General features: G+C 44.8%; 1 protein-coding gene across 4 annotated transcripts in view; it reads left to right on the plus strand.

Moving 5' to 3' along the window:
• The first annotated feature begins 2,382 nt into the window (after nt 1-2,382).
• fgfr2 (fibroblast growth factor receptor 2) overlaps nt 2,383-13,268 on the plus strand; it is a 37,499-nt gene continuing 26,613 nt past the window's right edge. For all 4 annotated transcript variants that reach the window (XM_080481875.1, XM_080481876.1, XM_080481873.1 and 1 more), the window contains exons 1-3: nt 2,383-2,960; nt 5,136-5,391; nt 12,700-12,957. In XM_080481875.1, the coding sequence (XP_080338001.1) occupies nt 5,211-5,391; nt 12,700-12,957 (439 nt within the window). In that variant the 5' untranslated portion in view covers nt 2,383-2,960; nt 5,136-5,210. The remainder of the gene's footprint in view (nt 2,961-5,135; nt 5,392-12,699; nt 12,958-13,268) is intronic.

Raw genomic sequence — 13,268 nt, forward strand, 5'->3', positions numbered from 1 at the left:
TGTCTAACCTTGCAAACATCACTCATCTTCAATCACCAAAAGCAATAAGAGCCACTCTCTCATTAATATGTTACTGGACTGGCATCCCAATTACCCCCCATTGAGCTCAATCAGGAACACGCATTAATCAATATGTTCATCTGAGAGGGTGATTACGAGCTACTAGACTGTCTCGTCCTTTCCCTCTCACTCTGTTCTCTCAATCCAAGCACTACGACCGCTTTCATGGGAGGAAACGGCGAAGAAAAAGGAAAAATTGGAGATGAACAGGGACAATGACAGATTGACGGATACCACAGTGTAAGGGCACTGAGTCCATCCAGACCTCAGTCAGTGGCCCGTGAGACTCGGCTTGATGAGGCTTCTTTCAAATGTGGGATTCCTGAGCAGGGGAAAATAAATTGGGCGATGGTAAATAGACTAATGTAGTGGGAGGGAAGAGACACGCAGAGAGGGAGAAACAGTGGGGGGTATTTTGTGCCACTCTTGAGAAATGAGTCAAACTTTCCTTCCTCACCTCTCGCGCGCTCTTTATTTCTGGCCAACCTGTCAGCTCCACTGTTATCTGATGGCTTTACTGGTGGAGGCAGAGATGGAGCGACTAGAGAAAAACAGACGCAGGACTCTCCATTCAGAGGCCAAACGTTTGCATCAGAAAAAAAAAAGAAGAAACCTTGTTAGTGGCTCTTTTCAAATTGAATGGAAGCGTTTTCCCTCTCTTGTTTGAAAAAAAAAAAAGAAGGCTTCAGTGGTGAAAGTGAGACAAAAATAGGAGAGAAAAAAAGTCTGAGGAGATTAGAGTCTTCCACCCTCCCCATGTGTCTCTTTCAGAGCACTCGAACGCCTGAACCAATGCAGAAGACAGCTTGAAGCAGTGGGGGACAAGCTGCAGGGGGGCAGCCTCCAGGCTCTCTGAGTGCTTATACACAGATCTGTTCATAGGAGAGTTATACGAAGTAAATCCAAACTCTGCAACAAAACCGCAAAATAACAGCTAAATTGAATTGATGCCTGTTTGCAATGTCACAGGCAAATCCCCAAATGTAGGATTTAAATTTATTTTTTTATTTTTTTTACAAATCTTTTACCAATAAAACAACGTGTATATACATAACAGTGAGTTGTGTTCAAAGGAAAAAATTAAAGCACTCTCTGAACCTGGGGACTGTTTTCATATTACCACATGATGTGCTAGCAACATTTCAGATGTACAACTGCCTACATAAAGGAAATATCCAAGGATTCAAATGGGAAATTAAGAGGACTGAGTATGTTAAATATTCAAAAATATCAAGTAAAGAAGAGATATTACACTACTATAGTGGATTAGGAGTATAATGTAAACGTAAATCAGGAACAGTTCAATAGCTTCATGACTGGGTTTTATCTGGATACATTAGTGTATATAATAACACATTTTGTGAATGTTAATTATTAACTCTAAATTGCTCATTGCTGTAAATGTGATTGTGGTGATTGTCTGAACCTGTTTACCCTGCTTCTGCCTACTCCAACACCTGATGATGGGTAAAAGAAGGTAAAAGAAGTGTGTAATCCTTATATACTAAAGCATAACTGTAGATTACAATAAAAAAAACTATTCCACTATGTCTAAAGACAACTATCATATGCTGTAAATAAAGTTACTTAGAAACTATCGGACTCCAAGACATAAACCACTGGAAGGAGGCTGAACTCTTCCTTCTTTACAAAATCAGCAATAAAACTATAATTCTATTCTATAATTAAAAAAAACAAAACATTTTTCTAATAACAGTGATCAGTGATAAAAGCTACACAACTCAGTAGTGTCTCAACCATCTCATATGCCCAAATGTAAAATAAAAACAGGAATAGTATTTTCATAGTATTTTTTTCCCATCTGATTCATCAACATCCTCTTTAGAGAAATTTTATGTTCAGTTCTGGATATTAACCAACTAAATATCCCTATTCTGAAGATTTGTCTACATCAAAACCATTTTTGCATTTCTTAATTAGACTATATTCTGAATGCGCCTGACGCACCGTCCTACGTGCGACTGCTGTGCGCGCCAGGCTGGTGCGTAATGTGCGTCTCCTCCCGCTGATGTCGGACCTCGTCCACCGAGCGGCGTTGTTCCTGCGGTCTGACAGCTCCGCAGCGAAGCAGGAGCCCTCGCATCGGACCCGCTGGAGCAAGTTGAGCACAGGAGAGGCAGGCGGGAGGGCAGCTCCACAGTTTGATGGGCGGAGGAAGGCAGGGCCCAAAGGCACTGCGGCCAGGAAGCGGCTCGAATTACACTGGGGGTGCTTGGGGCGGGTGGGGGAATGACACCCACTGGAGTGAAGGAGGAGGGCGGTGTGTGGAGACGTAAGGAGCAGAAAAAACCTAGTAAACCTGACAAAGCGTCTGAGAAACAGTGCGAAGTCTGTCCGCGGAGGAAGAAAGAGACGGAGACGCGAAAGACGCTCTTTTCACCGGGGGAACGCGCGCTGATGGATTTTATGACATTTCGCTCCGGACAACCATCCTCCCGTGCAGTTTAACCATCGCCCCGCGTCCCTAGTCGCTGCAAACTTTCTACTTACTTGACAAGTGCGCTGTATGGGAACCCCTAGACGTGTTCTGCGCCCTGGAAGAAACTTGGTGACGGAAAGGAAAGTTTCGGGGGACAGCACTTCGCTTTTCCGAGCTGTTTTCGAAGGATAACCTGCGTAAACTCGGATTTCTTTGCATGGCATTGGACAACGCTGCCAGACGGGTTTGGAATATATCCTCTGATCTGAGTTGATGCCTGCTGATTATGGAATAGTAAGCTGAAAAAAGGCAGCGCCTCTCAGATTTTTTTTTTTTTTTTTTTTTTTTTTTTACTGCATTGTGGTCTTGGAGACATTCCTCCCTCTGGATTCAGCTCAGGCGCTCTCCTCCCTTATCGGTGCATGCCAAACGGAGATCTTCACGATTTTAGTCCACCCTGGTAAGTATTTTTTGTTTGTTTACGATCATCTGGTAGAAAGTCTTGAAACTTCCACTGACCCTCATCTGTCAACTTTGCTGCAGCCATATGAGGAGGCAGAGCTGTGCGTCCTGTTGTTGTTTTTTTTTTTTTACTGCTGCATGAAAATACTGAAATGGACTGTAAACAGTGATCATAAGATTTTTCCCTTCCCAAGAAGAGGGAGGCAAACACAGTGTGAAAAGTTTGCATACGCGTTTGCAAAATGAGCTCTCAAAAGAATAAAATAACTTTTCTGTTTAATTGACATCCACTTTCATTTAAATATCCACGCTTTATGCAAATAAACTTTCCTTGTTTATTTTAGAAGGTGACGAGCCACACAGCACCTTGCATCATCACTTTGGGGCCATTAACAAGTGTCCTTGGTTATTTATTACTTTGCTTAATTTTCTACATTGCATTTATGGCCCCTATTACCCCGTGACCGCAGTTGTTTTTTCACTGCTTGGTGCCGAAGCCCTAAATCACCGAGGAGCTCCAAATGAGCTCCTATTGTGAATATAAAAAAGCCAACTGATTTGAATTTCAATAGGAATTCAATGAGTGCAAGAAATTTCATTCAAAGCAAGGCTTTAAATGAAGGCTTGCGGTGAGGTATGGAGCGAAGATCCTCGTGCGCCCAAATGTCATTGCGTCAACAACTTGACGAAAGGTTTGGTGATTAAATGTGCAATTTACTAGATTCCCAAACTTTTTTGTTCTCTCATTGATTTTTATGCATCCTTGTAGTCGAATCCTTTAATTTCCTTGTCCGTTTCAACGTGATAGCAGCACAATAATATTTCAGTATTTTCCATGAGATTACCTTAAATGAAGCAGAATACGTTTGGGGTTCATTTTGCGCCTGATCTCCTTAATACATAAGTTTTCTAGGCATTGATAAGCCCAGTGGCTGATTTTGTGCATCGATTAGTTCAGGTCTCATCAATAATGTATGTATCTGAGCAGTCACCGCACAGATTTACGTCCCTTAATTGCAAACCCAACCTGACGTGCTCCCCTAATGAAGTTAAGACATTGGGGGTAAAATCATGGCACTCGGACATCATATGCGCAACCAGCGTCCGTGTCCTGCCTCCGTCCCCGAGGGCTGAATTAAAGAGAAATCAGCGTGCATACTTCTTCATGCCTCCCTCTCCTAAAGTCAAATTACATGTGTCTTTGCGAGTGAAAGCGATCGATACATCCAGCTGGAGGAGAAGGAGCGCAGGGAAGCGTGACTTCACCAAACCTCCAGAGACGCGTCACCGCGGTTGAACCGCAGATGTCTGGCTGAACAGGCTGATTGTGTGCGCTCGTCCCAATATTAAAATATTGCATTTCAATTAAGGCTGGTCTCATAATCAAGTAAGGGGGAATGCAACAAAAGCCACCCCCCCCCCCCCCCCCCCCCCCCAAAAAAAAAAAAAAGCATTTAAGAGATATGCAGCAGCGCGGCAACAGGTTTGGCGCATCTGTTGCGCACAAGAAATAAATGATGTCCAACTTAACGACTCTGGTGCCACATTAGTGTGTCTGGTGTCTGTCCTGTGCCACGGAGAAAAGCAAAGCACGTCGTGAGAAAATGTTATTGGTATTGATTTTTAAGGAGAAACATATGCAGCGTGGTAAAGTGGAGCTGATTCGTCTGAAATTAATTCCACTCCTTAAGTTTCATCTTTGAGCTACAGGGCAGTTTCATGGAGACGAAAAGAGAGACGCCAAACGGGTTTGACTGTGCACATAATCCAACTGGAGCTGCTCTTAATTGGTTTCTTTCAAATATATTTGAGTGCATATAATTACAGATGAGAAGGAGAGGCAGACGCAGAGTGACTGTGTGTTGACTGCTGGTGTCTCACAGCTTCGGTATGTCTGTGGCATGGCTTGTTTGACAGCATTTTGAAACGCTTGTTTCTGCAGCTCTCCCTTTTTGCTTCAGTATCTGTCTATCTTTGTCAAACCTCCACGTTTTAGGAATCAGTGTCAAAACAAGAATTTTGATGAATGTATTTTTGGAGATTTTATCTCTAACCTTTTTTTTCTGTGTTGTCTCTTTTTTTGCTGCCTTTCTCTTCACATTTCTTCACTCATCACTCTGCCTCCACCTTCTTGCTTTCCTCCCACTCTCTCCCTCTCTCTGTCACCTCTCAGCCCAGGTGATTGGAAGAATTCCAGTGAGTGACAGGCTGACCCGGCAGCAGTTGATGGTTGGGCGGACTCCCTCAGATGGGATCAGTGTCCAGGGGGAGGTGGAGATGGGGGGTATGGGGAGCTCTGTCCGCCACTAACGGGATGGCCTCGTGGGCCTGGCTGCTGGCCGCTGTCCTACTGTCCCTGCTGACCGTCAGCGTGGCCCGGCCGCCCCTCACCGCCACCAAGGAGGAGGAGGCCACTCTGGAACCTGAAGGTAAGCAGCAGGGGGCGAGGAGAAGCTTGGGGGGGGCATTTGTTAGGCTTGTTTTTGGAGAGCAGGTGTATCTGCCAATTTTGTTTGTAGATGTTGGATTAACTTTTGCAACCTTGCTTCAGACATTTTAACAATTTCTTTTTCTAAAGGCTAGCAAAAAAAAACCCCTGAAACGTTGGATTTTTACTGCATTTCTGCCGATTAAATCACAGCCCAAAACAAATCGAGCAAGTAGAGATAATAGAGTTCAAATAACAATTTGGCGGGGATCTACAGCAAAAAAAACAAACAAACACAAACAACTAACCTCGGCATGACGAGCCTTGTGTTTTCCTCTCTGGGAGGTGTGTGATTCACACAATGTTGTTTTATTTCACTCTATGAAGCCCGCGCCCATTCAGTGTATACTTGAGTGTTAATGCCAGGTTTGTGACCCGTGTGGGAGGACAGGGGAGAGCTGTGAAAGAGGGTGGGGCGCTGTTTATGCTGGCATCTCTCTCATGCCCTTCTTGCCTGGAAAGAAAGACCAAGAGTTTAGGAAAACAGAGAGAAAGATTTGTGGTTTTCTTTGGTTTCTTCAGGCTGCAATTACCTGCTTGTGTAATGAAATTCTTCTTAAATTGTGGTTTTTTTTGAAAATGCAAAAAATGTTTTCAAAGAAATGTTTTCTGTGGAGCCAGCTTTTGTGGCATAAACAGCTTTTCCTTTGGGGTTTCTTTTTTTTTTGTTTTATGACAGACTTTTTTCATTTTCTGTCTCCAGTCTCTGAGTCTGTTTAGGGATGAGCTAATTAGTTGTTGTGATGGATGGTGACTCGCATTCCACAAACCTTTGTTCCCAAGCTTTAATCAGCATGATAATTGTGAGTTGGGCCAACAACAGGGCATCCCTCCCCCATCACCATCTTCACACACACCCACACTCTGTCCCTTCTCCTGCCCTTTGCCCCAGAGGTCAGGTATCCTCCTTGCCTACCTTGATGAGAGGGTGTCGGAGCTCTCCTCTCCGCTCTCCTATTGTTTTTGTTGTTCTGTCTCAGACTGTTTGGCTCCAAGCTTCTGAGAGTGCAGCCCGGATGCTACGCCACACAACCACAGAGTGGACAGAGAGAACGTTTTTTTTTTGTACTTATACAATCCTCAAGGAGAGCTCTAAGAGGATTTGTGCATATTTGACTTCTCCTTCAGATGGAGAGATTACAGAGTGCTGGGCAGCGGGGAAGTCATGTGACTGGAGATTTAAGTGGCTGGACTTGGGATAGGATCACATGATGAGGGGTAGGGTGGGCACAATACCAGGCCCACCTTTCACTGATGCATATGACAAGCTGATATTTGTAAGGCAGCTGGCAATCTGATTGAATCGAGCAGCTTCTTGTTTGTTGCATCCACTTCCCATGACACCTGTGGCACACCGTTCATCTAGTGCTCCTCTCTCTGTCTTAATATCCAGTTAGGTGACTATCAGTAACATCGCATTTTCCCCTGTTTCCTCGCCACTAATAATGATGAAATGATGACAGCCCAAAACTGTCTCTATACTCAGATTGATTCTGCATGCTCCCTGATTCATTCACTTAAAAATATAGGTAAACATACAACTAGTGACATCGACACAAATGTTTATATTTAAACATATATATCACATTTAGCAAATATTTTAAGCTATGGATGTTAAGATTTGTCTGTTTTTCTGGTCAGTTTGATCCTTTTCAGCTGATTTCATTGTACTCAAAAGATATCTCTCGTTCAGACTTATCCACCAAAAGCACATAAACACAATAAAGTAACAAAGCCAGCCTAATAACTGTGTACAGTACAATATAAAAGCTTACTTACAGCCTATGTTCCAGTGCTCTTGGTGTCTCTGGGAGCTGTAATGGCTGTACATACATCAGATTGGATATCAGTGTTGTTTCTATAGAGTCCACACCTGCACCCCTGGTGGCCCTGCTAGTTTGTTTACCTGCGGCTGCTGTAACAGAAGACGCGGAGCGAGTGCGCTGGTTAAGGCCTCTACAACAGGCTTATTGTTGTCTCTGTAGCCACTCTAGTATCTATGGGAGTGTTTACCTTGCCAGGCGCTCTCCGTTTGCACAGTGATTAAAATACTCTGACATAGCTGAATAACAATGGTCTCAAACACAGGAGGTGTGTGTACGTGTAGGCATTTTTCTGCTCTGCGGGCTGTCCGGGCCCCGTTTTACATATAATGTGGTATAAATGTGGCACCAGGCGTGCTGGAACGCAGGCTGAATGGGAGTGCAGATGACAAAAGTCAGCGCATGGTTTGGCTGTACTTTTCTGTAATCCTTGCCAAAGTCTGTACTTGAAAAAATATGCTCTGATCAGCATGAAGGCAGCACTTCAAAACAGTCAAGTGGTTAAATAATTATAGGCTCCATCATGTATCAAGGAAGGGTCTTGCATGTTTTGGGAGACAAGCATAAGGTGGGTGCTTGTTAACAATGCACATGTTTTTATCTCTTAAGGATTTTTTTAAGTGTTGTTTATTAGCAATATGGTTTAATAAACAATTTTAAATACATCCACAGTTGCGTCGACTTATGAAAGTAGGGGCGTCTAAGTAGGTGGTGCGCCATTGCATCAGTGTGTGTGTGTGTGTGTGAGGTGGGAATATAAGAAATTGCAGGGTTTTTACCTATCTGTAACTCTGCTATGTACACAGTAGGAGTACAGTTGTAAAAGTGTAAAAGTGTCAGCTGGCTAGTTAATGACATGAAGTGTGTGTAACAATGACAATGATAGTGAGCACTAAAGAAATGCTGTGTGTGTGTGTGTGTTGCAGTTGGCAGTTGAACTTATATACTTAAATATATGGCTTTCACACAGTCAGTTTTATTAGCCCGCTGTTAGCCAGCGCTAATCAGGATGGTTCAAGCGTGTTATTTGCTTTGGTTTAGGTGTTAGAGAATCCCCCTGTCACTCCGCCACTCAATTTCACACTCCTCTGATAAGAGGCTGGGAAGAGCCGTTACCTGTGCCAGGCTGCGCCTCGGGTCTTGGCTGACTGTCCGATGTGTGAGGCAGAAAGCAGACAGGGATTTATTGGTGATGGAGGGAAACTGGAGGGAGAAGACTGAGGATAACTGATGAGGAGGCTGGTATGCAAAACTAAAGAGATAGTGAAATGTTCTCTTAGTACTAAATGAGATGCCAAAATGTATTAACATTTTTAGGTGGGACACATTTTAACCAGATGTTGCACTCACTTTAGGCATGAAAACCAAACCACCTACCACCGACAGTGTCGTTTTATCTGCGCTGAAAGAGTTATTTGATTATAAATTTACTAACAAATCTAATAAACATCTGTTGATGAGACACAAGAGATATTTTATAGCAGATAGATGAACTATTCATAAAAGGAAACTTCTGTAGGAGCATTCATTTGAGTGGCTGTGAAACAAAAGCAAACTATTGGCTCAGAGGGTGACAGAGCTTAATTTTTAAACGGTCTTTAGAGATAAGGCCTATGTCGTGAGTTGAAGGGGTCGGGTGAGGTTCAGGGAAGGCCTTGATGAGGGGTGAAGGGGTGAGCAAGGGGCTGCAGGGGTTGTTGCCATGGACGCCAGCAGGAGCCAGGTCACGGAGCTGCTCCTTTGTCATAATAAAAAAACAGGATTTGAATGTGAAAAGACATTAGAAAAGGGGAGGAAGACAAAAAAAAAGGGTGAAAAGTCCTGGGATTTGACTACGTGAGAAGGTTACAGAGGGAAGAGGGCATGAAGAAAAGGCAGGCTACGGACGGCAGCAGAGATAATGTGATTGGATAGTGTGTGTCTTGGTGTGCGCCTGTTGATCTGCATGCATCTGGAGTGCACGGCTCCAAGATGGCAGTCATTTCTTTTACTCCTGCCGTGCAATTGTGCAGATTGCGACAAGGGAGGGAGATGCGAGGACAGTCCCACAGACGTTTCGCTCTCTGCTCAAACACCATTATGAGATCAGCACGAGTTTTACTCAGAGGCTTTTGTAAACTTTTGTGCTCATTTCTCACTAAACGTCGCTCCTCGGCTCCTGCAAGTTTGACAGACAGAACGACAGACAGTCAGACAGGCATCGGGTAGAGGGGAAGTAGGGCGGGTAATCTGGTGAGAATAGGTTGCTGCATTTTGCTGCAGACCCAAGGCTGGGTCTGCAGACTAATTTCCGCCAGCTAAGATAGCGCGAATGAGGACAGGCTGATTCTATCACACCTGATGGACACTTGTAATAGCTGTGAAAGAAAGAGAGGGAGATGGAAATGGAGATGAGACTGTGAAGAAGAAGGAGAGGGCAAAATAGATGATAGTGATGATGGAGGATGGGATGAGCTGTTTGAAAGAAATCGAGAAAAGGAGTGTGTGTGTGTGTGTGGGTGTGTGTGTGTGTGTGTGTGCGTGTGTGCGTGTGTGCGTGTGTGTGTGTGTGTGTGTTTGTGTGGTGGGTGTGTATGTGAGGAAGAGACAATACCTTCTCCCCCTCCTGGTGAGCAGAGGGGATGAAACTTTGCAGAGATGAAAAATCTGCACTGAATTGCTTCAGCTCTTGAGCTCAGCAGGCATCCAACAGAATCTTCTAAACTCCCCCCTGTGGAGTAAGGTGGGAGTTTTATTCAGTGCGCATGTGTGCATGTGCTTCCAAGGCGCTTGTTCCCATGAACGATCAGGTATGCCGTGTCAAAAGGTTTGCAAAGAGTCAGGGTCAGGTCAGCATGGGTCATGGGTTGCGAGCAGGGATGAGCACATGTGGGAGTTCGAAGAGGGGTGGAAGGGAAGGTAAGGGAGGGGAAACATGAAACTGCAGGAAAAGAAGGTGGAGGAGTTGATGGTGATCAGTGGATTGACTCAAGGAATTTATGGAAATGAGGCCACATCTATCACCCATATGCTCGCTTTAATAACAAAATGGTAGAAATTTCACTCTCTTGATTCTTTTCTTCTTGTTTTCACTCCCTCTTTTTCTAAGGACTCCTTGTTGTGTAAAACACAACCCTGCAATGCCCGTGCATGTATGCGAGTATCACCTTCCTTATTCTTTTGAGAAATAGCGGTTCAGTTTTATGCCTGTGTCTGCACGCGTGTTTACGTGGGTTCCAGGTGTTCCTGCTGCTTCATCGGCCAAATCTAACACCCCACTGATTGTTCCTATGGCTTCCAAAATCACAAATTAGAGTGAAAAGACTGGAGGCAGTCATAATGTAAGTGTGAAGGCCTCCGGTGCGGAAATCTACATCGTAAAAAAAAAAGGCTGCGTAGACAGCTCCCATCAATCAGCAGAGGCGCTCCACCTCTTATTGGACCACACACTCAGGTCGGAGTGGCAGAGAAGGAGTTAATTATTTCCAGTTTGATTGAAGAAGAGGAAGAGAGAGCAAAGACAATGCAATGACTGTACCAATGTGTGTCTCGTTGCCCTAGAGCGAATGTTTAGAGGTTTGCACACATGCCTCAACTGCTGGCTTGTGGCAGGAATAACTTTCCCTTCCTGTCAAGGCTGGATTGGACTGTGTGTGTGTGTGTGTGTGTGTGTGTGTGTGTGTGTGTGTGTGTGTGTGTGTGTGTGTGTGTGTGTGTGTGTGTGTGTGTGTGTGTGTGTGTGTGTGTGTGTGTGTGTGTGTGTGTGTGTGTGTGTGTGTGTGTGTGTGTGTGTGTGACAGGTATACTTTACATTTAACACGCGTATATAGGAAACCGCGGCGCACAGTCGGGTGGGACGTTGTTGAAAAGGTGCATTGAGGTACAGGAAATGCTGGGAGTGCCGCTGCTTCTTTAATTATACGTATCAGACTTCAGCCAAATGCTTCTACATATACCATCATCACAGGCTTTTTCATGTGCTTTTCATTGTTGTTACTTTCCTCCCTCAAATCTTTTTAATCCCCTCATTTTTTGCCTCTTTCCATTTGAAGAAAACAGACACGCACAGAGTTTTTGTGCATTTTTGTACTGCAGTTAAAAAAGATTTTTTTATTTTTTTTTCATTTTGTCAGAGAATGACTGCAGAGAGTTTCAGGATGTGTATGTGAGCTGGACGTATAGGCATGTGTGTGAACGTATGTGTGTTAAAAGTTTGCAAGAGCCTTAGGGTGCCTGGAATTGGCTTTAGTACATATGGCAGAGTCCAGGTTTTCCCCTTCTTGCTCAGCATTCAGCCACAGTCAGGAGTTTGCACGGATATGGACAGAATCCATCCCAGTGTTGAAGTGCAGTCTCAGCTATGGACTTTTTGACTTCCTTTGCTATATTGCCTGTTCTGCCTTGTCCTGTCCATGCGTCGTTCAAGTTCGAGGACACGGTGTACACACACACACACACACACACACACACACACACACACACACACACACACACACACACACACACACACACACACACACACACACACACACACACACACACACACACAGGCTTGGGCTTTCTCCCAGAAATGTTGGGTTTTATGCACTTTGGAGCGGAGCGTTGAGTTTCTTGCTCTCTGCCTTGGCTGCGGCACAAAAGCTGTAGATCCTCCATGGCCGTGTTATGAAAGAGCACCAAGAAGATGGAAAACAGAAGAGTCAGGCTACCGGCAGCTCAAGGTTTTTGTACCTAAGGTGCACAGTTAAAGCCAGAGGAATGCCAAAAAAGAAAACAACCCCCTCCACCTCCACCTCGCCCCTCCTCACTTCCCCTGCCTGACAACTGCTTCCGTCCTAGACCTTTCTGGCTGCTTTCCTTTCTGATGGGCAGACGTGCTGGAGTTGTATTACCTTAATTTTTTTTAGGCTGCAGAGATCTTTGCACTGCTCCTGCTCACCTATATACACTGGCTGCTTGGCATCTCCACTGAAAAGGAAGTGTGTTTCGAAGAAGACGTCTCAATACGATGATATCCAACTCTCGTGTGTGTGATAGGCATTGGTTTTGGTTTGTTTTTCTACACATGCTGCTCTGGCTGTAACTGCATGCACTGAACCTATAAATGCCAATCACACTTCTCCCTTCATATCGAAACAGGGATTTCAAGGGTACCATCTCAAATGTGACTATGTGGTAACAGCATATTGGTGTGATGGTTTTAAAAAATGGGCCTCCTCTTTTCTGTGTTGCTCCTCCTGCATAAATTGATTTAATTGCATCCGTTGGGGGTTATGTGGTGTTTTGTTTCTTACACTATGGCTTGTTTCTTCTTCTCCCACCTCCTGTTTTTCCACCACCTCCTTGTGCACCCTCTTCCTACTTCCATTCTACCTTGCCCTCCTTTACCCCTCCACCCACCCAACCTTTCCTTCCACCTCCCCCTCCACTCCCCATTTGCTCTGCAGAGGCATCGAACAAATACCAAATTTCTAAGCCCACGGTGTGCTCAGTGCACCCAGGGGAGTTGCTGAAGCTGAGCTGCCCTCTGCCGGCGACGGGGACCATCACCTGGACCAAAGACGGCAGCTCTCTGGGCACTAACAACCGCACGCTGATAGAGCAGGATGTGCTGCAGATCCGTGATGCCACGCCCAAGGATTCGGGCCTGTACGCCTGCACCAGCGTGGGCAAAGACACGGTCTGCTTCATAGTCAATGTCACAGGTGAGTCAGGGATCAGACAGGACAGAACAGGCCAAGATGGGATAGAGTTTTTAGATCCAGGTTGACAGTGTCCAGACATTGGCCATGGAGCAACTGCAGTGTGTGTTATCAGGGTTCCAGTATGTGTGTGTGTGCGTGTGAGTGTGAGTGTGAGTGTGTGTGTGTGTGTGTGTGTGTGTGTGTGTGTGTGTGTGTGTGTGTGTGTGTGTGTGTGCACATAATCATAGATTTATACCCTAAAATGGCCCCTCTTTGGCCATTTCTTGACACATTGGTTCTTTAAAATTTGCTGTAATATGACAGCATGGAAA

Source organism: Lipophrys pholis (assembly GCF_963383615.2).
Source record: "Lipophrys pholis genome assembly, chromosome: 15".
In the NCBI taxonomy this organism is placed as follows: domain Eukaryota; kingdom Metazoa; phylum Chordata; class Actinopteri; order Blenniiformes; family Blenniidae; genus Lipophrys; species Lipophrys pholis.